The 25,317-nt window shown below is 43.8% G+C and overlaps 1 protein-coding gene across 40 annotated transcripts in view; it reads right to left on the reverse strand.

Annotated features, from left to right (window-relative positions):
• ALKBH3 (alkB homolog 3, alpha-ketoglutarate dependent dioxygenase) overlaps positions 1 to 25,317 on the reverse strand; it is a 114,379-nt gene that overhangs the window by 82,919 nt on the left and 6,143 nt on the right. For 20 of the 40 annotated variants that reach the window (XR_016217413.1, XR_016217397.1, XR_016217389.1 and 17 more), the window contains 4 exons: positions 24,388 to 24,435; positions 21,316 to 21,419; positions 18,916 to 19,004; positions 5,761 to 5,970 (listed from right to left, as the gene is read on the reverse strand). Coding sequence is in view for 31 of the 40 variants with exons in the window: in XM_089309283.1 (XP_089165409.1) it covers positions 5,761 to 5,970; positions 18,916 to 19,004; positions 21,316 to 21,419; positions 24,388 to 24,435 (451 nt within the window). In the remaining 9 variants the exon portion in view is untranslated. Of the gene's footprint in view, positions 1 to 5,760; positions 5,971 to 18,915; positions 19,005 to 21,315; positions 21,420 to 22,718; positions 22,863 to 24,387; positions 24,436 to 25,317 lie in introns of all 40 variants that reach the window. The other 20 variants (XR_016217374.1, XR_016217371.1, XM_089309259.1 and 17 more) reach the window with 4 other exon arrangements.

Genomic DNA, 25,317 nt, shown 5'->3' on the forward strand with positions numbered 1-25,317 from the left:
GTGTGCCGGTGCCGCAAGGCGGAGGATTAGCTTAGTGAGCCGTGGCGCCGGCCTAGGCCCACTTTTACAACCATCTCTTCCAGTGATGTGAACTGTCAGACAGCAAAGTGCCCACTAAGGGTGCTGACCACCTGCTTAACTGGCCTCCTTCTCCAGTCATGAAGTTTAAATGCTATCAGGAGCCTTTTGGAGAAGGTGTGACAGCTTAGCAAGTTGTCTATGGGGATATACTTGATGAGCAGTCAAGGAATGTCATAACACGAGTGCGAACTTCCAGCTGCCCATTATCTGTGACAGCATATAACCTTGCCGCTGTCTGCAGCCAAGCAGAGGAAGTCTTATGCACCCTGACTGCCCATCCACCCTGGTCTAGAATCCTACGTGTAAGTCACCCTGATAAACTCTTCCTCCCTCTATGGAGCTCCCTTCTCTGCTCCTTGGTCTCAAGATTCCTTCCGAGTTTGGAGGTATCACATGCTTCCTCCAGTGCCAGACAACCAAGGGGGCTGACATCCTTGAGAAGATACCTCCAAGAGGAGTGGCTAGAGAAAGGCCCAACTTGCAAGCCACCCCCCCCCCGCCCCCTCTGTGTGCAGGATTCAGCTGATGAACAGCAGCACTCATCCAGGGGTAATTTGCTAGAAAAACAAGGCTTTTGGCATCTAAACCTCCAGTGCATCACAAACTTCCTGCTATTATCTAATACCCCCCCTCCACGCAGCCATCACGGTTTCCATAGTAACCGACAGAGAAATAGCAGCCTGCCAAATGGCTTTTGTAGTTCCTTTTCCAGCTTGTTCTTCAGTATAGAATTAACGCTGGGAAAAGAACCGGGCTAATCTTTGCAAACAGGGACACGATGTAGTTTGAAAGGTACAACTGGGTTTGGGACAAGGAGTATACAGAAGCTTTCAAGGACCCAGCCTGATGGACTAAAAAAGGTCTATTGAAGTAAACTTTACCTTGAACTTAAGACAGTACAGCCTGACACTGGCCAGAGAACGAGGGAGGGCACTCTTCACCCAGTCTTTGCCAGAGAAAGCACCAGGTGAATGGAAGAGCAAGATCAAGTCACCTGTGCCCCCAACATCTTATGGTCATCAGTCAAGGAAACGGACATGTGCTCCAAAACCATTGGGGCTGACAGAACTGGACTAGAGGACAGAGAGACGAGGGCCAGCACCTTGGAGGAATGAAACGTTCCATCCCAGGGATGATGTATGCGTGAAGCTGCCTGAACTGCCTGCATGAGTCAGAGAAGCACTGGGGCTTAGGCAACAAAGGTCTCCCTAGCACGCAGCACAGGGAGGAACTGTTGCAAACCCAGTATGTGGCACGGAGCAGCTGGCAGGAGACCTGCAGTACAGAGATCTGTTCAAGGTGCCGGCCGCCACACACACAAATAGGCATGGCTGGAGAAGTCTGCATTTCTACCAAATCAAGACGACTTCTTCTGGAAAACAGCCCCAAACAAGTGTTTTTCTGTCTCACAACTGCATATCTGAATGGAGTGCAGGAAATGTCATGACTCTTGCACATCTGCTTCAGGGGAGAGACCGTGACTCTAGTAAAAGAGGTATTAGCTGCCCAGCTGATGGGTCAAAGTTCACAGTTTCAAAGATTCCCTCCCACAGCCTCTATCGTACCCAAATGTTTTGCTGACAGACATGAGAATTACAATATAGTGACAGCCTGAGATAGGTCCCTGAGAGTTAAAGACAGTCAGACTCCTACAAATCCCACACACAAGACTACCTTGCTTCATACTTCTTAATTCATGCGTTTTCCTTGGGTTGTCATGAGTCATGTCCTCAGAGCTAGCACCTGACTTGAGTAAAGTAGACAAAACTCTGCAATAACCACTTCCTTCCAAAGCTTTGGAAAGAGGTTCATGTATAATACTGTAAATATGGGTACCATGAGATATACTTGCAAAGTTGTCATTTCAAATGAAGCTTTGGTAATTCTACTTTAGCTACATAGGTGGAACCTTATTAGTTCTGGAATCTGTTTAGGAAACACGAAGGAGTCTTTGCAAAAGTTTAGATTTGTGTTCTGTTTACCTAAGAACAGAACTTAATAGGTTCAGGAAAAAAAGTCATTATTAAGCTATATTTGCAAATGTGTACTTATAATTTCAATATAGTAACATTCAACTTCCTCTTCTTAAACAAAAACCAGAACTGAGAAGATACACAAAAACTATATCAAATTTAATCACAGTTAAGACTAGGCCAGAAGCCAAAACTTTAATTAGAGTTGATAAGCTGAGGTACTGACAGGTTTATACTCCTTCCCAAATCCATTTCCTTAGCCAACTTTGTTTCACGATGTCAGGCAAGTTTTCTTTCTTATTAGATCTTTGTTCCCATCAAGTCAGCTATCAGAGTTCTAGTAAAGATGCCCCTGCTATGGGCAGACAATTAAAGAGGCTTCGCTACTTTTTGAGTGTGTGCTTTCGCTTGTGTTCTCCAAGAAGCCTGAGGAGCAGAGCAGCATCCACAGGTGCAGTCTCCCTCTTCAACACAGACTTTGTTCCAAACATCCACAGAAATGAGGTCACGCGTGGCAGTGAGGGTCTCTGCTCACACATGAGCGCTCTGGCACGTAACTGAGTGTATGAGCATGCAAAACCACTTCTGTACCATAGTAAACTTATCTCAATTCCATTTCCCATGAGCTTTCGAAAGTACCTTCTTATTACCAGAACATATGCCTTGATCAGCTCACACTGTTTCTATGAGAAAATCAAGAGCCTCGGCCACTCAGGGACTGGGGGGCGGGGCACACAGGAATGGGGTATTTCACTGCACCAGAACACGGCCACTAGTTGAAACTGCTTGCAGAGCGGAATGAAAAAGGAATCATCCAGAAAACATACTTTGGGGTTTCTTAAGCTCCAAATTTATAAAGAAGCTAAAAAATAAAATGTTTAAAAGGAGTTGGTAGTGATGAGCGTATATTTGCAAAGAAACAGTAACTCAACAACAAGCAACAAAGAAAGGAGTTGCAAAGAAGTAGACACGAAGATTTTTTTTTTTTTTTTTGACAGGCAGAGTGGACAGTGAAAGAGAGAGACAGAGAGAAAGGTCTTCCTTTTGCCCTTGGTTCACCCTCCAATGGCCGCCGCGGCCAGCACGCTGCGGCCAGCACACTGCACTGATCCGATGGCAGGAGCCAGGTACTTCTCCTGGTCTCCCATGGGGTGCAGGGTCCAAGCACTTGGGCCATCCTCCACTGCACTCCCTGGCCACAGCAGAGAGCTGGCCTGGAAGAGGGGCAACCGGGACAGAATCTGGCACCCTGACCGGGACTAGAACCCGGTGTGCCGGCGCCACTAGGTGGAGGATTAGCCTAGTGAGCCGCGGCACCGGCCGAAGATTTTTGATTTTTTTTTTTTTTTTTTTTTTGACAGGCAGAGTGGACAGTGAGAGAGAGAGACAGAGAGAAAGGTCTTCCTTTGCCGTTGGTTCACCCTCCAATGGCCGCCGCTGCAGCCGGCGCACCGCGCTGATCCTGGCAGGAGCCAGGAGCCAGGTGCTTTTCCTGGTCTCCCATGGGGTGCAGGGCCCAAGCACCTGGGCCATCCTCCACTGCACTCCCTGGCCATAGCAGAGAGCTGGCCTGGAAGAGGGGCAACCGGGACAGAATCCGGCGCCCCAACCGGGACTAGAACCCGGTGTGCCGGCGCCGCAAGGTGGAGGATTAGCCTATTGAGCCACGGCGCCGGCTTACCGGCCGAAGATTTTAAGAGGATATGCAAGTACTTGAAAAAGTTCACGGAAAATGAATTTTAAAGTATAAGTTTATTTTGGTGCAAAAAAATTTTGGTATAAAAATTCTTTCAAGATATATGGAAAATGCATATTGTGAAAAAACTACGCATGGATTTTGAATTATTTGCACCAAAATAAACTCATAGTTTTAGTTCCACTTTCTATGAATGTTCAGAAGTACCCTCAAATACAGTGTGGCTTGTTCGCCATCAGAGGGATGGCAGATGACTCCAGCAGGATGGCACGGCACCAGTATGCACCAGATGAGCCCCAGGGGGAGAAAGATGTCGTCATCTGAACCATTCACCGCCACAGCCCCTGCTCCCAGGACCATGCTGAGCACAGCATTGACCTCCCATGTGTCTGGCTTTAGAAGCAGCTCTGAACTTAAATAATGAAGCACACAGTGTGTTCTGTTCATAAAAGAGTCATACTAAGGCAAGCTGAATTCTTCACACGTGTGAACTTGGGGCATTCAACTGGGTGGAAGCCTGTGCAGAAGTTCAACCATGCTTCTCAAGCAGTGCTACCTGGTCCAGGGAAGCTGCCTGCCAAGGCTGCTTGCCCACTGCAAAGGCTGCTCAAGGGCTTAGGGACCAAGTTCACTCAATAAGGCCCTGGCAACTGACAATCCCCTGCTAACAATGACCACCATTTCCATATATAAGTGAAGCAAACTAATGAATGCAAATGATACCAACAAAAAGTGCTCAACAGCATACAGCAAAACAGTGAAATGTACTTCAAAATCCCATGCATAGAAAGCCAAGTACACATCAGGAAAACAGCCTGCCTACTAATTGAGCTGTTAGAGCAGTTTATCTGATGAAGAAAAGACATGAGTCCTGACTAATAATGATGTGGTCCGGATTAGGTCATATTCAAAAAACAGCCCCCTGGCCTTCCACACTGACTGTGTCTGGTTTAATGTCATAATGCTAATCACCAGGAACCTTGGCCAGGAAAAGTCCAAGTCCTGGAAATAAAATAATTTGGTAGAGGTTTGCTCTTAGTTTTCCTATTATATTTCTTAGTCCTAAGGCCATATACTTTTTTAATGCTTATTTATTTTTTTTGTTTATTTGAAAGGCAGAGAGACAGAGAGAAATAGGTATCTTTCATCCACTGGTTTACTCCCCAAATGCCCACAACAGCCAGAGCAAGGCCAGAGAAGCCAGGAGCAAGGAATTCAACTGCCATTATCTCTTGTCTCCTAGGGTGCACAGTAGCAGGAAGCTGGATCAGAAGCAGAAGCAGTGTGCAGGAATCCCAAATGGCAGCTTAACCTGCTGTACCACAATGTCTCCCCAACACTTTTGATTCTAAAAAGCTATTGGCCCTTATATCCCTCAAATGTCAGGTAATCCGTATTACACAGTGAGTTCAGTCTCGGAACTTGGACAGACCATCGTCTCGGATAATCTGGTTGACTCTCCTCTCTCTAGAAGCTTACAGATTCATCGGTGTTTCAGGAGGAAGCCAAGAAGGAATGCAGATGTCGTGACGCTCGCCTACGGAGAAGTGGCCACATCACCCTGAATGACACTTGTTTACCACTCCTCCAGGGGCATCTGCCTTGGCCATCTTTCCTTTCCCTTCTTGTCGCCACAAGCCTGAGTCATCTCTGCACAAGCCCTCCTTCACGGCACTCATCACAACCGCAGCTGTTTGAGTAACCAGCGATACCTCTCTACCCCCACTAGACCACATCTTTATGAGGACAGGGACGACCTCTGTCCTTTCCGTCAACACATGCCCAGCACCTAGCACGAGGCACAATTCCTGATGGCTAAGTGAATGAATGAATGAGCACTTCGGAAGTCAAAAGTTAACCATGGTGTAAGCAATCAGCTGAGAATGTTTCATCAACAATGCATGATCCTATCCTCTATTATTGAAAACAGGAGCTTCGAGAAACTACTTTTTTTTTTTTTTTTTCACAGAATAAGTGGCAGGAAGAACACAAATAAAAGAGAATACTCACTACTGAAGGCTTCTTCCTCATCTCAAAAGTACGTGTGGCGCCAAAGCTGAGTGAAGCGATGACGGGGCACCTCCCCAGCGAGGGCTCGTCGTCGCTGTGCCAGTCCACGCTGTCCTTCTCATTGCGGTACAGGTTGCAGAGTAGGGAGTTAAAGCTGTACCCCGTGTTCTCTTCAATGCGCCTCTTTAGGGTGCTCAGCACAGGATGCCACTGCAATCAACAGGCCAGACAAATGTAGAGACCGTCACGTAGACATAAGGCGGCAGCCCCATGGGAAAAAGAAAGGGAAAAATTGGCCACGTTATACCCAGGAGCACGGAATAAGCAAACCACCCAAAATATGAAAAAATGAAGGCAAGAAGAATAGTTCAATACCCTCCCAGCATCTCCATTTTGAAGCAAGCTGACCTCTATAATTTGCTAACAGTACCGAATTTGGTATAGCAATGTCAAGAAGACCAGGTCTCAGCCACCCATCCCATCTTTTTAATTTTAAATATATGACCTTCATAAAAAAGGTCATGTCACACTCAGGGGGTCACCTAGATACGCGGTGAAGGGGTTAAGTGGAGCAGTGTGGCTGACGTACCACCGGGTGGTCAGCACACCCAGACTGAAATCTGAAGAGTGAAACGACTTTCCTGCTGGGTGGCCTTCTGTTTGCTCTATTCCTGAACTGCTTTGTGAAAAAGATGTGGAGAACTTCCAGGGTGGTTAACTTCCCATAAACAAAACTTGAAGGGGAAAACAATGCTCTTCTACAGAATGGGGATGGTGACATGTTCTTACAAAACGCATGGGTTGTGAACTACAGACAAGCAACTTTCACAGCCCCACCTATCGGGCACCAAGTACAATTACACAGTTTATATTTGGAACTGCTTCACCCTGTACACAACCGGAAACTAAGATCCCTGACCTTAGGTTGTAGTTTGGAGCTAAGGTCAGCATAGTTTGTACAAGGTCTTGCTAGAATTCTTGTCTTACCTCCCAGAAATCCCAAGTCCTTTATAGAAACTTCAGGACAGTGTTCCAGACTTTACATGATTAAAAATGATTCAGGAACCAAAGAACTTTTATTTACATGGGTAATAGATTTCAATATTAAAATTGATAGGAGCAGAGCCAGCACTGTGTTGTAGTAGGCTAAGCCTTAGCCTGAGGCACTGGCATTCCACATGGGTGCCGGTTCCAGTCCCCGCTGCTCCTCTTCCAATCTAGTTCTCTGCCATGGCCTGGGAAAGCAGCGGAAGATGGCCCCAAGTGCTTGGTCACCTGAACCCATGTGGGAGACCTGGATGAAGCTCCCGGCTGCTCTCTTCAGTCTGTCCCAACCCTGGCTGTTGCAGCCATGTGCAGAGTGAATCAGTGGATAGAAGACTTCTCTCTCTTTGCCTCTCCCTTTCTGTAACTATGCCTTTCAAATAAATAAATAAATCTTTAAAAATAAATTAACTGATAAAAAACTGATATTAGTATTAAAAATTAAAGCTGAGATAATCAAACTATTGGTTAATACATTTAAAAGGTAATAATAAGCCCATTACCATGTTAAAAATATTCTCTTACAAAAATAATCAATTTCCAATATAAAAATTACATCTCTCTCTCTAATGTCTCATTTAAAGAGAAGCTGATTTTCACATCTGTTTTTAGGTCCAATCTGTTAAAATGTGCTGTTTTTGCTGAAGCATATGAAGAAAACTGGCTTCACACAAGGATACGTTTTTTGCCTTTTCAAGTCATTGCAGAAATTCTTCTTTGATATTACATCAAAACTCAATAGGTGTTGATTTCTTCAAGGATAGCTGCCATGGAATCTGAAGTCATGTCAAACTTTTCATATTCTTTTACATTTAAATCTACTGTTAGGCTTGCATTTTTAACTTTTTTCCTTCTCTTAGAAGTAGAGAGACAGAGAAAGCTCCTATTCACTGGTTCACATGCCCAAAATGCCTGCGATAGCCAGGTCTAGGGCAGGCCAAAGCTAAGAGGTGGGATCTCAATCCAGGCCTTCCATGTGGAAGCCAGGAACCCAGCTACTTGAGACGGCACTTGCTACCTCCCTAAGTGCACTTTAGCAGGAAGCAGGACCACAGCTGGGGCTTGAACTCAGGTACTCTGATATGGGCTGCAGGTGCCTTAACCAGTGTCTTAACTGCTAGACCAAATGCCTGCCCCTCAGCTTGTATTTTTTTTTTTTTAAGATTTCTTTATTTATTTGTAAGGCAGAGTCACACACACACACACACACACACACACACAGAGAGAGAGAGAGAGAGAGAGAGAGAGAATATCTTCCATCCTCTATTTCACTCTCCTAAGCGGTCACAATGGCCAGGGTTGGGCCAGGTCAAAGCCAGGAGCTTCACCCAGGTCTCCTACATGAGTGGCAGGACCCAAGTACTTGGGCCATCTTCCACTGCCTTCCAGGTGCATTAGCAGTGAGCTGGACTGGAAATGGAGCAGCTGGGACAGGAACCGGGGTCCATGTGGGATGCCAACATCGCAGACACAGCTAACGCTGCCCCTCAGCTTGTACTTTGAATGACTCTTTAACCTTGTATGACTTTGTAACCTCAACCATTAGTCATTTGGAAAATATTAGTCCATTGCATTACACAGGGCTTCTAAACATGACACATGTCATTATTACAATAACAACCACCGCCACCACCACACCCAGTATTATCTCTGATCTAATCAAGAAAGTCATGGAAGAGGTCAGCCTCAAAATGACAGATAACAGTTTTCCAAAACCTAATTCTTGCTTGAAAACTCCACTGTTTGTTTTGTTTAGTAACAAATCCTGTCCATTGTTTTCCTTGAAGTAACACTCACTTCATTCAATTTATGAGAAAATATCGCCCAAACACTCAAGTCTGAATAAAAAGTCTGTTTGCCAGTTCTTCTAAGTAATAATAACAATTCAGGAAAAAAACTGCTAGTTCAGCTTACAGCTTCCACAATTGTGCCGGCCTGCGGCACAATGAACTGGGTCTTCCTGAAACAGAGAGTGGGAATGCGGGGACAAGGACGCAAAGAATGGAGCCAAGACAAGTCCTGATCAAGGCTCGTTTATTGAATAAATGCAGTAGTATTTAAACATGACCAGTTGTTTACAAGGAGGAGCACAAAAGATTTACATATCAAAACGGCTCTTAAGGTTACAATAAAAACACTTAGGTGATAAATGAAGGTTACAGGTGTGACTGATTATTTGTATCATCTCTTGTGAAAGGTTTAGGTTCCTCCTGCCTTTTCCCGGAATCTCCCCTAGCCTAATTGTCTGTGCCGGGGAAGTCTCCATTCATATGTTTAAGTGTAAACAAAGGGAGCGATTATCTGTGGCTGCCCACATTTCCCCCTTTTTTATTTTTTGAGGCATTGTTCCTGTCTTAGGTTGCCCGTGTCTCTTCTTGTCCTTACCCGTCATTGGATACCCCAGACATTCTCTGAGGCTCCTGTCTTAGGTTGGTACAAGGAGACCGAGTCTTACCCGTCATTGGAATTCAATGCCATCTTTTTTGGCTCGGGGGGTAAAGCTTGTGGACGCAACTTTAAAATCTCAGACCAAATGGCAGCAAATGTCACAGAGAGGCATTGGAATATACAAGGAAGGCACAGATAAAAGGGCAGGAGACAGAGAAGGAGGAATTGACCATAAGAGTTACTTTAACAGTTTTGACCAATACATCAACGAGGCCTCTTTTCCAGATTTGATAAAGGTATACCGGAGTCTGTCAAGGTGACCAGTTTTGATACGGTAAAGTCAGTATTCTCCCTTTTCGATTGATCAGTCATATTAAGCCGTTGATTTTCAACTTTATCTCTCCCAATACGGAATAAGTTTTGATTGTTCCTTACCCATTGTACAAATTCTGCTGTTTTAATTCCATTATCATAAGTGCATGAACAATTTTGAACTACTGGTGCGCACCAACAGAGTCCATGGCCTAGGCTTAGTTTGATGTGAGCCGGCAAGCTTCATTCATCTTCAGGGGGATCCCGATCAGCAATGTTATCATAATGAAGATCAAGGGGTTGCTTCGTGACATTGTCTGTTTGCCGCACAAGTCGCTCAGGTAACCATCGTACTCCATTGTCTTTTTGCGAGAGTATAGAAACATGTCCACATCCCCATATTAAAACAGGGTCAGGTCCATACCGTTGAGCAGTTAGAGGGTCTTTCCACTTCACGTAGACTTGTTGTCTTTCGGTTTCAGGATGCCAGTGACGATCAGCTGCAGATTTCCCTTGATTATCCAGTATTAGAAAATTTAAAATGAAAAGAGTATGTGATAGCCATTTTTGTGGGGAATATGCCATGGTCCCGTATTCCCCCTTTTTTATTTTTTATAAATAATTTTTAATGCGGCATGTGCTCGTTCCACAATACCTTGTCCCTGGGGATTATAAGGAATCCCGGTGATGAGAGATGTGGAAGTTAGTACAGAAGTGCTTAAAAGAGTTGGAAGTATACGCTGGGCCATTATCAGTTTTTATCTGTATAGGGGTTCCTAGAACAGCAAAGGCCTGAAGACAATAAGAGATGTTTGGCAGCCTCGCCGGATTGCGGGGTGACAAAAACAAAACCTGAACATCTAAAGAGACATGCATGTATTTTAGTTTACCAAATTCAGGGAAATGGGTGACATCCATCTGCCAAAGCTGATTAGGCATAAAACCTCTAGGATTTACACCATAATGAGGGACTGGGAGAAATGTGACACAGGAAGGGCAGGATTTTACAATTTGCCTTGCCTGTTTCCAGGTGATTCCATATCTTAATCCTAAGGTTTGGGCATTGAGGTGATGCAAATCTTGACCACGGGACGCTTTTTAGACTTTGTCAGTCCCTCTTTATAGGATCTGGCTACTGAGCCAGAGACTGGAGCAGCTAGAAAGAAACACGTTTATAGCTGAAGTTTAGCATCATTTCACATCTTGGCACCACTTTTAATCTAAACACCCCAATTGGTTATTATCTCTGCAAGATGAGAGATATATCTTTTGACATCTCCAGGGGCCCTCTGGAGGTATCAAAAGTCCAGAAAATTTAAAACTTTGATTTTCAGAAAGTCTGTTAAAGGTGCCAAGAGAATTTAGAGTATCTGGTCAAAATAGAATTCCTTAACATTTAGTCAGCGCAATTTTAACACTTTTAGATCACATCTGATCATAATGTTATTTAACATAACTTTTTAAGACTTAATGCTTTTTATCAATCATAACTTAACAGACAATAGAGTACACAGATTACTTTGGCAGAATATGGATTCTATGTTTCTTGTTGAATAAACCGGAAATAAAAACCTTGGATGTAGGAATTAGCACACGAAATTATCACATAACTCAGAACTATTTAACAGAGTTAAAAAGAGCTTACACGACCTAACTTTAGAAATGGCAGAGTAACTGATTAAGCAGACACTGTTAAAAAGAGACGTTACAGTTTTTGCAACAACAGATTTTAAGATTTACAATTGAGACCATTTCCAGATAATTACTAATATTAGTACACATTTTAAAAAATCCCATTGTTATAACAGAAGATCATACTTCAACTTTAGGTTAGTGTAATTTTGGCATTAACATTTAACTTATAGAAAACTCTGTAAACAATGTTTTAAAATCGTAAACTTTTTACAACTTTTCATGACTTGCTCACACCTTCTGAAACTTTATACCTGTAATTAGTTTTACAGTCTTGAATTGTCATGTGTGGACAACCTATGAGAATACATGCTGACAAACTTAAACAGTCTCTCATCAAATTCAAGATGTTAAAAGTACACATAATACATTTTTCATGTTTTACTTAGCACCGATGCCTAGATAACTTAAGACACTGAGTTATTAATGAATACCACACCAATATCTGAATTAAAAGTCAAAATTACATTTCCATGCTTTTAAGTAACAAAAAGATAGATAACACCACTTGAGCAGCAAACACAGTCACTAGTGCATGGTTACAAGTTTGAAAAGATCTTCATCCTTAAGAGAAACAAGTTTAAAGCTTATCAAAGACATGTAAAACTGAGTAAGCAAACCAAAGGGCGTTTGCATTAGCCCAATTTTCTGAACCAATCTGTATTGGCTTACTTTAGTTAACAACATAAAGACTTGTATACAAAGATTTTACTCTCATTTTTATAAGACTACTCTAGCTGAAAAGCAAAAACATGAATACAACATAGATATGACATCATTTACTATTTACTACATTTTAATACACTTTGTATAATTTGAATTGACTCAAACAGCTGTTACTTTAACAAAGTTAGTCTCATCCTTTGAGAGTTCCAGGGATCCGACTGGAAGCCCCAAAGTTGAAAGACTCGGTTTAGAATTTTAACTATCAGTGAGTCAAACCATTTTAGTCAAAAATTAGTACGTTTAACCAAGGCTGTGGGCTAGATCTGATCAGTGTTAGGTAATCACTCAAACATTAAAGACAGGCAAATAACGTAAACAGCTTCGTATTGTAGTTTTTTCCAATCAAGACTCATACTGGCAATAGAAAAATGCGAAACCTTCAAGACACATGAAAACTCTCATTAGATAAGTTAGCTACAGCAGCACAGAAAAGAATTGATTACCAGCGTATGAGTCCATTGCTTAAGTTTTTACTAACTGTAAAGAGAAAAACCCATCAAGTTGGAAAGGGTTAATGGATTAAGGTTCTTGCTCCCTTAGATAAGGCCAGCAGTAGCCAGAGGCACTTCCCCTGCCCCCCTCCTAGTGAGGAGGTTATTGAATTGGAAATGGAGACTAAAAAAGCGCCCTGGGGAGCCCTTTCCCAAGAGATATCTGGCTAAGCCTGCATGGGTGTGGTAGGCCACATTGGCTGGAATAGAGTGCAGAGAAAGGCTGTGGTCCCTCATTTACAGGGAAGACTGCACAAGCCGGGGCCTAGCAGGACTGGCCGTGGGGTTGGGTAGGTCCGCCATTTCACCAAGAGTGCTGGGAACCTCCATAGCGCCTAGTCTAATTAAAACAGCCACCAAGTTGAGATCTTAAACCAGAGCCAGATCCAATCAGGGTTACTGCAACCACTCAATTAAAACAGATAAGTAATAGCGTACAAAAGCTTTTCAAGACATACCGGAACTACCAAAGATGGAAAAACATTTATCAGGTTGGAAAGTGTTATTGAATCAAGACTTCTCTCTAGGTCAAGATACCTGTGGAATTTTTCCTCTCTCTTTCTCCTGGCCATAGGTATAGGGAGCAGTGGGCTCATATGCATCATGAGCAGATTTTAAATCCTTTAACATTTTAAAGGGGACTGGATGGTGACTGGCATTTCTTGGCCATCTTCTGTATATACTCACTGGAAAAGCATCAAAAGATGTTGGCTTCCTCCTGGCCTTGCTGTGCTGCTTTTCTCAGGGTTTGAGTGACACTCTTTTTAAGATATTTGGCAAACATTCCCCTTCTTGACAAAGGGATAATTTTTTATCATTATTTTTATAAATAAGTTAAAGGGAGGGGCGGAGGGAGTAACCTTTTCCATAGAACTAGAGGATTGGCAGGATCGATTATCCTCGCCATCACAGCTTCTGGCTTCCTCAGTTTTCTCATGTCCTCCCGATGCATCTCATCTACAAGGCCTTCTTCAATAAACCAAGGACATGCAATTTCTATGGTTTCTAAAATTGCTCTATTACTTTCTTTTTTAACCCTATTCCTTGCGTCTGCAATAATGCCTTCACTGCCTTTACTACTGGGGGATTTTTCCCGATGCTTGTCCCATAATGCCTGCTCAAAATAAATCTCCACAATTTTGGTGTCGGGTACTCACCACAAATTGTATACCTCTATAGTCGCGACTCCGTGAATCCAGGTTCCTCACTGCTTCTCTAATTCTCAGGTCCCACGTTCGGGCGCCATTTGTGCCGGCCTGCGGCACAATGAACTGGGTCTTCCTGAAACAGAGAGTGGGAATGCGGGGACAAGGACGCAAAGAATGGAGCCAAGACAAGTCCTGATCAAGGCTCGTTTATTGAATAAATGCAGTAGTATTTAAACATGACCAGTTGTTTACAAGGAGGAGCACAAAAGATTTACATATCAAAACGGCTCTTAAGGTTACAATAAAAACACTTAGGTGATAAATGAAGGTTACAGGTGTGACTGATTATTTGTATCATCTCTTGTGAAAGGTTTAGGTTCCTCCTGCCTTTTCCCGGAATCTCCCCTAGCCTAATTGTCTGTGCCGGGGAAGTCTCCATTCATATGTTTAAGTGTAAACAAAGGGAGCGATTATCTGTGGCTGCCCACACACAATCACTCTGCAGCAGGCATGCTTCATGTACTCTGAATTTCATCAAACTCTCAAGAAGATAATTACTCAAAGGCCAAGATTTGTTAAAGCTAATAATGTTTTCTGCCTCAGCAACAGGCACTCTTAAATAGAATCAGCATAGAAAACACTGCCCGCAACGCCCGTATCTCATATTAGAACGCCCAGGCTCCAGTCCCAGCTCCACTCCTGACTGTAGCTTCCTACTGAGGTGGACTCTGTGTTGCTCGAGTAGCCAGACCCCTGAACCCCGGTGGGAAACCCAAATTCAGTCCCTGGTCCTCAAAATAGGCCTAGCCCAGCTCCAGCAGTTTTGGACATTTGGGGAGTGAACCACTGAATGGAAGAGATCACTCCCTCTCTCTGCCTTTCTGTCTCTCTGACCTTCAAAATAAAAAAAATAAAATAAAAAAAAGACTTTTTAAAAAAGAAACCTGCATTTTAAAACTTTAAACTAGGGGCCAGTGCTGTAGCGTAGCAGGTAAAGCCACTGCCTGCAGTGCTGGCATTCCATACGGGCACTGGTTCTAGTTCCGGCTGCTCCACTTCTGATCCAGCTCTCTGCTATGGCCTGGGAAAGTAGAAGAGGATGGCCCAAGTCCATGGGCCCCTGCACCCATATGGGAGACGTAGAAGAAGCTCTTAGCTCCTGGCTTTGGATTGGCACAGCTCCAGCCACTGAGGTCATCTGGGGAGTGAATCAGCAGATGGAAGACTCTCTCTGCCTCTGCTTCTGTTACTGCTTTTCAAATATTTAAAAAACCAAAAAAACCTTAAACTAGAAATGCATATTGGCAAAGAACACAATGACTGCTGGTACAGTTTGGTGATAATGCCAAGATTAACATTAAGGCACCAGCAATCCAACCCATTTCCACTTTTGTGCCATCAGTGCAGAATCAGCACAATGAACATGTCATAGTCTTAGGATTATTATGAAAATGTGGGTTCCCAAAAAGTGTTTCACAGAGTACCCTAAAAGGATCCACAGATTATAACTTAAGAACTGCTGTTTTTACAGAACTCTCCGAACATCTGTGTTATATGTTTGGTGGTGAAAGAACAGAAGTTCAATGAAGGAAAGTATAATATTATCAAGACTATCCCATGGGCCGGCGCTGCGGCTCAATAGGCTAATCCTCCGCCTGCGGCGCCGGCACCCCGGGTTCTAGTCCCAGTCGGGGTGCTGGATTCTGTCCCGGTTGCCCCTCTTCCAGGCCAGCTCTCTGCTGTGGCCCGGGAGTGCAGTGGAGGATGGCCCAAGTCCTTGGGCCCTGCATCCGCATGGGAGACCAGGAGGAAGCACCTGGCTCCTGGCTTCAGATCAGCGTGGTGCGCCGGCCACAGCGGCCACTGGAGGGTGAACCAACGGTAAAGGAAGACCTTTCTCTCTGTCTCTCTCTCTCACTGTCCACTCTGCCTGTCAAAAAATACAAAAAAATAAGGAAAAAAAAGACTATCCCATGGTTATCATCAGGGAAAACTGTTGGAGAAGGATCTGTGAGAGTCCTTTGGCTTTCCTGTGATGTGAAAACCATGGTTACGGCTGGTATTTCTTCTTGTAGTTATTAACACTAAATTCTAAGCAGAAGATTTTTAAAAAATAGTGACAACATATACAACTTTGATCAGTAAAATGTTATTAAACAATCCATGTTCAAGAGAATAAGCTCCAAAGTGAAATTCCAATAATAATATCGGCAAGCTATATTTCCTATTTATTTTACAGCTTTAAATGTACCGTATGGAGATAAAGATCAGAATTACATCTAGAATTATATACTTAAAACAAGAAAAACAAGAATGCAAAGGAGGAAGAGGACTTTTCCACAATGCGACTGAGAATCTAATTAGCACTTCCCTGACTTGCTTAGGAACTGAGCGCTGTGATAAGATCAAGTTTGCATTATGTTTCTAAGTGGGTACATATTTTTTCTTGCTTATTTTTGGTAGTGAAGTACAGAGAAAAGGAGAAGAGGGGGATAATGAACTGGAGGATTAATTTAGACTCTCCAACCAATATTCTATATACAGATTCCTCAGAGCCCAATGTCTATATTAAAATTCAGCCTCATCTCGGTGTTCAGTGAAGACATTGTATCCTTAAAAGACATTTGAGGGAAAGGGTATGAGAAAACATGAATCACAGAGTATGAGGAAACATGAATTTACAGAAGTAAAAGGACCTATTCAGTGGATTTCAGCTTTTTGTAGAGTCCTGCGTACCACAGAGGTACCCCTGGGGCCAGAGTAGGAGCAAGGAGAGGTCAAGTTGCTGGGTCTGAGTTCATGTAAGGAATGCTTCATCTGCACACAGACAGACAGAAATCTAAAACTTATGAATAACCCTGCTGCTCCTCTGCTGTGACATATTAGGATTCAGGTCATAACCACTATAAAATTAAACAAGCATCCCTACATACATGTACACTCATTAGTGAACCCTCCTTTGAAAGAGTCTGAAAAAGGGGTAACTCTTGATTTTGTTCCAGACAGTATATAAATGAATGAAATCTATTGGCAATGAACACAGTGATGAGCCAGTCAAATCCAGATTAAGCAACTCTAACCTGATATCTTACCATCCAACAAAAAGGGCTTGCTTGAACAAACTACAATACACTTAGAATGCGATGTACCATATAGCTGTTAAGTGATACCATAGAATATTTAATGACACTAAAACACATTAATGATATATAAATGAAATGTAGTACACACAGTTGGTTTTCTTCCCATACTACATATATGTATCTAAAATAAAAAATATTCGGGGTGGGCATTTGGCCCAGTGGTTATCACTTGTTGAAACCCCCCATCCCATACTGGAGTGCCTGGGTTCGACACCCACTTCCAGCTCCTAACTCCAGTTCCTGCTAATACAGACCCAGGAAGGCAGCAGTAATGGCTCAAGTAACTGGGGGCCTGCTACCCAAATGGGAGGCCTGGGTTGAGTTCCCAGCTTTGGCCTTAGCCCAGCCCCAGCCATCCCAGGCATTAGGGGAGTGAGCCAGTGGATGAAAGCTGTCTCCTCTCTCTTTCCTATCCAACCCCCCTCCCCTTTCTCCTCTCCCCCCCACCACTCTTTCTTCCCTCCCCCCATATCTGTCTCTTAAAACAAGATCGGAACCAAAACACCAGGTGGGAGAATTGCTAACATTTTAATATTACTTTTCCTTAGCTGCAGTTTCTAAGTTTTCAATAATAATCACATATTACTTACATTATACAAAACACAGGATTGCCATAAAAAATTATCTTGAAGAGTTGACCAAGTGTTCCCAAATGTAAGATAGTAAAGGGCTACTTTCTTTAGCTGACCTCATATGCCTTATGCTTATGTAAAATAGTTCTTTTCTTTTCTTTCTTTTTTTTTTTTTTAAAGGCAGAGAGACAGAGACAGCCAAGGGTGAAGCTAGGAGCCCAGATCTCAACCCAGGTCTTCCACTTAGGTGGCAGGGCTCCAACTACCAGGCTGTGCATTAGCAAGAAGGTAGAATTGGAAGTGGAACCAAGACTTGAACCTAGTTACTCTGAATGGGATGTGGGCATCCCAAGTGGCATCTTAACCACAGAAACAAACACCCACTCCTAAAACAGTGGTATTTAACCAGGAGCAATTCTGTCCCCCAGCAGATGTCTGGCAATACCTGGAGCCATAGTTGGTCATCATGATGGGGTGACAGGTGCCACTGGCATCTACTGGGTAGGGGGGGTCACAGACACTGCTAAGCAACCTACTATTCATGGGACAGCTCCACAACAAAGATTTATGCAGCCCCAAATGTCAGGCTGGAAAATATGACGTTGTTTAGGGTAAGAAATCCTGTTCTAAAAGACTAACTGGAATGAATGAGGAGGAATAACCTATTTAGTCCTCAAATTCTTTGCTATGACATTTAACAAGAGGGCGAACTCATCCTGACAGAGGCAAGGACAGTCATTTACACTGGATTGGCCTCATTATATTCTCTCCATGTTTCCAAAGCAACCTCACATACACAGGGTCTCACCACTTCCCAGGGTTACATTCCAAATGCAGCCCAAGAAACCAAAACGCATCTCTTTGAAAAAGCCATGCACCCTACCAACGCTCTGTCCCTGAATATTTTAGTAAAATAGTGGTTTGTGCTTAAAAATTACTAGAAGTGCTAAAATGTGTCACACTTCTGTGTAGGTCAATGTCATAAGCAAAACTCCATTTCCTTCAAAGTCTCTTTCATTAAAGCATGACATCATTTGCCAAGGGCAAGATTCCAGGAACTCAGCAGGGAGCTATTTCTTGGACTTTCTCTCTATCCTCTGGTTTAATTTATACACTAGAATATCTTTGTCTCCTGTGCTGGTAATTTCTAAACACAAAAGAGGCAGCAGAGATAAGCCAAAAGCAGCATTGAGTTGCAAGTCTGAGAAAGCAGCCATAGGATGAACTACAAAGTCAACAAGAAAAATACCAGATTGTTTTACAAATAGCAGATGAGCCTGAGAAGTGGGAAAAGGTATCCTGACTTCACTGGCCCATCCTAAGCATACAGTCCCAGGCAAGTGTGCACCAGGACGTAACTAGAAGAGTCACAGTCAGAAAAGCTTGGGCTTCTTAGAAATATTTCATTTTCCTGAAATATTGGACTCTGGTCCCAGTTTTTTTCTCATTCTCCAAGTTCATCTATGGATCAAAAGCACATAAGTGGTGACAAGCACAAAGACCCACTGTTGAGCCCAGAGGGTTTTTGAACTAGGAACCACCACGCAGCTCTGCAAGAGAATTTATGGGTGTTTTGTGGTGCTCAACACTTAAAGTACATAGATGATAAAGCTATACCAATGACAATACTTCAACATACGTGAGGATTTGGTTCCATAGTGATTCTTGAATAAGTGTAAGGAAGTTCTCCATACCATGCTGTAAGTCTCGGCTGCTGATAAGTTATATCTAAGAAAGAAAATACAGGGCTTTTGAAATAGCTGAGTGCTACTCAGGGTATACCTAATGAGAGCCAACTGTGAATCTTAAAACATGTAAGAAGCTATGAGACAGATACAGGCAGAGGAAGGATGGGCTCTGACCCCGGCTTCACCTTCATAGAGGATATGGGATTGGGTAAGTGGAATGAGTTGGAGTTATTGGGAAGGAAAGGCAAGAAAAAGCACACGGGCATACATTCCTGGACTGAGGCTCTGAGCTGAGATTGTGTGTGACCTGTCTGTGTCAGTGATGACAGAATAAAAGTGAAAGAGCCACACTGAGAACCGGCAAGGCTCTGATTAGCAAAGGTCTCAAAAAACAGAACCTGGGGGTCGGTGCCGTGGCATAGTGGATAAGCCGCCACCTGCAGTGCCAGCATCCCATTTGGGTGCCAGTTTGAGACCCGGATGCTCCATTTCCAATCAAGCTCTCTGCTATGTCCTGGGAAAACAGAAGATGGCCCAAGTCCTTGGGCCCCTGCACCCATATGGGAGACCCGGTAGAAGCTCCTGGCTCCTGGCTTTGGATCAGCCAAACTCTGGCCGCTGTGGCCATTTGAGGAGTGAACCAGTAGATGGAAGACCTTTCTCTCTCTGCCTCTGCCTCTCTGTAACTCTGCTTCCAAAATAAATAAATAAATCTTTAAAAAATAAAAACAACAAAACAAAAACAAACCAGAACTTGGAGCCTGAACCCTTGTAGGCAGGCATCTGTAGCATAATGTCTATTCGAGAATCAAGACAAGCTGTTCATCCCCGTGTGCAATGTGGTAGAGGCCCTTTGGATTCTGAATGGAGAAAGTGCTCTATCTACAGCACGTAGCTGATTTGAGTCAGAAGTCTTTGATATTTATTGAGAGAGAGAATTATCCATAAATCTTCTATTTTTTCCTAAAATAATAGTAAAAACGATAATAATAAAAGCAGCTAACATTCATTGTAGGCTTATAATGTACCAGGCATTCTGTTAGACTCATCATGCATTATCTCATTTAGTCAATTCAACAACCTTATAAGATAGGTACCATTATTAAATTTATAAATAAGGAACCCAAGAATTAGAGACTCACTTAACGGTACCCTGCTTAAAATGAACAATTACTTTGAATGACAGAGCCAACAAAGCCACATCTATCAACAAAGCCTTGGCTGGAGAAACCACCGGGAGCTGGGAAAAGCTGTCCTGAGAAAGCTGACTCCTGTTCTGATGTGAGTAACAGAAAGGAAGCCAGGATTTGCTGTGCTTTCTTCACAGAAAATTTAAATTCAATGTGCCAGAAAGTCTATGCTAGACCACAGACGCCTCCCAGTGACCACCTGTGGTATAACAGGCACTGCTGGTGGGTGCACAACCACAGCGGAGCAGCTCCCAAGTCAGGTTTATAAAACTGCCGCGTCACCTTTCCAAGCTCAGGAGGGTTAAGATGCTGAGGCCAGAGGGGACAGACTTCTGGTGAAAGTAAAATGAGCACTAAAAGTAAGTAAGAAGAACTGTGAAGGAATGCATGCCATATAGACTCAGCAAATGGGAAGCCTGGAAGTTTCTAAGAAGAAAGTTGGTACCACTTGAACTAATGGAGGCAGTGAAGGATGCGAAGGGAGACAGGTATGAGAATATGTCAAGAAGCTCACTGAAACATGAAAACAGGGGCCGGCACCGGGGCTCATTTGGCTAATCCTCTGCCTGCAGCGCTGGCATCCCATATGGGCACCAGGTTCTAGTCCCAGCTGCTTCTATTCCAGTCCAGCTCTCTGCTGTGGCCTGGGAAGGCAGTGGAGGATGGCCCAAGTGCTTGGGCGCCTGCACCCGCATGGGAGACCAAGAGGAAGCACCTGGCTCCTGGCTTCAGATCAGTGCAGCTCTGGCTGTAGCAGCCATTTGGGGGGTGAACCAACAGAAGGAAGGTCTTTCTCTCTGTCTCTCTCTCTCTCTCACTGTCTAACTCTATCTGCCAAATAAAAAAAAAGAAAAGAAACATGAAAACAAATGTGTATTTGCAACTCTCACGAACGTCAACCACAGCACAGCCAAACCAAGCTTCCTGCAGTTCCCTGAACTCCCACTGCCACACTCTGACCTCTGGGCCTTCCACCTGCTGTGTCTTCTGTCTGGAATACTTGCCCCGTCCCCTTTGACAGGCTATTTCCTAGTCATCCTTATTGTCTCAAGTTTTCAATCTCTGTGTAGGGCTGGCTGAGGTGAGCAGAGGCCACGGCATTAGAGAACATTCTGGAGAGAGACGAGGCAGCGACAGCTGCAACATCCAAGATCTACTTACTCTCTCGGATGCCGGTCCTCTGTTTCCAGGGCACATCCTGACAAAGCCGTTCCAACATCCAGTCAGCTTCTTTTAAATCAATGAAGCCAGGATACAGACGCACCCTTGATGTAGAAAGAACCGTTATTAACTAAAGAACAGAACAAAGACAGGTTAGAGCCTAACTGTTAGTGGAATCAATGAATCTGGACACTTCCTTTTGCAGGTAAGTGAAACCCTCTTATCACCTCCCATGGCAAGCAGGGCCCAGTATCAACGAGGAGTGCTCCAGGTGTAAAATAAACTCCTTTCTCACTAAGACAAGTAAAAGTGGAAATGCAGAGACGCAGAGGGCTTTGGTGGATTTTGGTGCAAACACTACTCCAGCATGGGCAAAGCTGTGCAACTTTGGTAACCACCCTGAACCTTGGTTTTCTCATCTATAACCTGGAGATGGTATCTACTGCATTGGGTCACCCTGAAGGGTAAACAGAATAACCAATAAAATGCCTGGCTCTGTGATTCTACAACTAGTGGGGAACAGGCATTGAGTCTAGCAGTTAAAATGCCTGCATTCTACAACACAGTATCTCTTCAGTTCAACTGCTGGCTCTAACTCCTGACTCCAGCTTTCTGCTAATATGGACCCTGGGAGGCAGCAGTGATGGTTCAAGAAACTGGGTTTCTGCTACACATATGGGACACTTGGATGTCTGGCTCCCAGCTTCTGCCTTGACCCAGTCTCAGCCATTGTGAGCGTTTAGAAAGTAAACCAGCCAATGGGAGTTCGCGCTCTGTGTGTGTGTGTGTGTGTGTGTGTGTCTACCCTTCTCTCTTTCTCTGGTTCTCAAATAAATAAATAAATAAAAATTTAAAACACAATACTTGGTAGTCTTTCAAGACTAGGCTGTTTTTAGGGAAAGATGGAGATTGTTATATCAAAACAAACATACAGAAATGAAGGCTCTTCCTCTCACTGAACATGTTTTTTTCAACAATGCCAATTCAGCTCAAAATCATTCTGGAGATCTTATGTAAGAAATATTCTGAAAGCCCACAGAACGCTCTCTTCCACAACCCTGTGATAGTAAATCTTCACTCTGAAGGTGCATTTTTTTTTTTAAGAGCCAATACTCACTTGAAGCCATACTTGATTAATAATGAGATATAACCAAATAACACAACTGGTTTCCTTGTGTTCCTGTTAACTGCGAACAGCATTATAACAGCAGCAGTGCCAATGGTTCTTACAGAGAGCCTTTTGCAGGGGCTGGCATTGTGGCATAGCAGAAAAAGCTGCCGCCTATGATGCCAGCATCCCATATGGGCGCTGATTCCTCTCCCTGCTGCTCCACTTCCAATCCAGCTCCCTGCTAATGGCCTGGGAAAGCAGCAGTAGATGGTCCAAGTGCTTGGGCCCTTACCATCTACGTGGAAGTCCCAGAAGAAGCTCCTGGCTCCTGGCTTTGGCCCGGCCCAGCCTGGCTGTTGCAGCCGTCTGGGGAGTAAACGTGGGGATGGAAGATCTCTTTCTCTCTCCTTCTGTCTCTCCTCCTTTCTCTATAACTCTTTCAAATAAATATTTTAAAAGATTTCTTTATTTAAAAAAAGCACTTTTTAAGTAATTCATTTAGATGTGTAAGTTCTAATACATTTGCTTTCAATGTCTCACTTTATAATGAGAACTACTACACTCCTGCAGTAAAGTGATGCTTTCAAAGTAACAAATAATGAATATACCCTAAATAGTACACACTTTAACTTTATGGAAATCCATCCAAAAGTGGCAACATAATGATATATGCAATATAGTAGAAATATAATGTAGCATTCACAGCACAGAAGTTGAGGCCAGACCCAACTCTGATATTAAGTTACGACCTCCCTCAGCCCCTGCCCCTTTCTGGGGTAGTGAATAGTTACCATATCTGACAAACAGGCTGTGAAAATGATTTGTTTTTTAATTTTTTTTTTTTGACAGGCAGAGTTAGACAGTGAGAGTGACAGAGAGAAAGGTCTTCCTTCCGATGGTTCATCCCCTAAATGGCCGCTGTGGCCGGAGTGCTGCACTGATCCGAAGCCAGGAGCCAGGTGCTTCCTCCTGGTCTCCAACGCGGGTACAGGGCCCAAGCACTTGGGCCATCCTCCACTGCCCTCCTGGGCCACAGCAGAGAGCTGGACTGGAAGAGGAGCAACCGGGACAGAATCTGGCATCCCAACTGGGACTAGAACCCGGGGTCCCAGCACCGCAGGCGGAGGATTAGCCAAGTGAGCCGCGGCGCCAGCCTTTGTTTTTTAATTTTTATTTATTCTCATTTGACTTGAACGACAGAGAGACAGAGACAGAGAGCTATTCCATCTGCTAGTTCACTGAGGATTCTGCCAGGACTCGGTCAGGCCAAAGCCAAGAGCTAGGAATTCAGTCCAGGTCTAGAATATGGGTGGCAGGGACCCAAGTACTCAGGCTGTCCTCTGCTGCCCCCAAGGGTGTGCATTGGCAGAAAGGTAGATGAGAAGCAGTGGAGCTGGGACTTGAACCAGGCACTCCAATATGGGATGTGAGTGTTCCAAGTGGTTTCTTACATGCTGTGCCAAAAGCTTGTCTATGAGAAAAAGTTTTGAAAGTAGAAATACCACATAAAAAGATTTTCTTGCTCCCCAAGAATTTGAAGGGTAAAAGTCACCTACTTAAGTCAGTGAGTGCATTAATTTAGAAGATCCTAACTTGAGGGCCGACATTGTGGCATAGCAGGTTAAGCCACTGTCTACAATGCTATATCCCATATGGGCACCAGTTTGAGTCCCAGCTGCTCCACTTGTGATCCAGTTCCCTGCTAGTGCACCTGGGAAAGCAGCAGAAGATGGCTCAAGTGTTTGGACCTCCTAATCCATGTGGGAGACCCGGAAGAAGCTTCTTGACTCCTGGCTTTGGGCCAGTCCAGCTCCAGCTCTTGGGGCCATTTGGGGAGTGAACCAGTGGATAGATATCTCTCTCTAACTCTGCCTTTCAAATAAATAAAATAAATCTTTAAACAAAAAAAAGAGATGGTAACTTGATGATAATAACAGTCACGTTAGTGAGGATTCACTTACGTAGATACACCTGTGGGTGACAGGCTGATCTCATAAACACCTTCCCTGCTAAAGAAACAAAGGAAAGAGACTTGTTAGCATGATGAGCAGGAGGCAAAACAGTAATGTTCTACTGTCTTGAGTTCCCAAAGTCCTGGCTCACCAAAATCCATAGAGACACAATCCCAACCTTCCTCTACCACTGAGGCCAGCAGCAAGGTGTTGTTGATACATCATTTTCATGGGCTGGGAACAGAACCCTGATAAGAGCAGACCATGGAGGCAACGAATGGGATAAAATAAATTCTGATTCTGTTTATACTTCACACAGAATTTAGGCAGATATGGTCCAGGCATTTGAAACACAGAGGGGTGTTAGAGGCAAAAAGGTGCTTCCCTTTGGAGAGTTTGGAACAGGGATGCACGTAACTGGCTGCAAGCACATCTCAGGGCTCTGCACTCTTGCTGCTTTCAAGGATGCATGGCTAAGTTCCTCCTTGGATCAGAATCCATGGCTCCCGTACCTGCATCCCAGCTCCCTGGGGTCCAGCTCCCTCTTCTAACTGCTCCCACGGATTCATCATCCTCCAGCAAGTAGCAATCAACCCCTGCGTATGCCACTGTGTTTCTAACGCCGTAATTTTCCACATGCGGGAATACCTTCTCACCCTAACATCCCCAACCAGCTTTGCTCCAGTGGAAAATTCTAATTCACCCTCCAAAAATCTCAGCTCAGCATCACCTTTTCTCAACTTTTCCTGACTCATATTCCACCCAAATCATGTTACCCATGTCATCCTCTGTATCTGACGCATAGCCTACTGTTTTATGGGTGTAAGACTGCAATTTGTTTACATGTCTATTTCATTTACTACACTGTGGGCTCCTTGAGGGCAGGCATGGATTGCTGTTGTTCCCCAGTGGGTGCAAATGGATAACTGAATTTAATCC

This window comes from Oryctolagus cuniculus, chromosome 1, assembly GCF_051225735.1.
Source record: "Oryctolagus cuniculus isolate XC-2025 breed Fujian yellow rabbit chromosome 1, ASM5122573v1, whole genome shotgun sequence".
NCBI classification, from domain to species: domain Eukaryota; kingdom Metazoa; phylum Chordata; class Mammalia; order Lagomorpha; family Leporidae; genus Oryctolagus; species Oryctolagus cuniculus.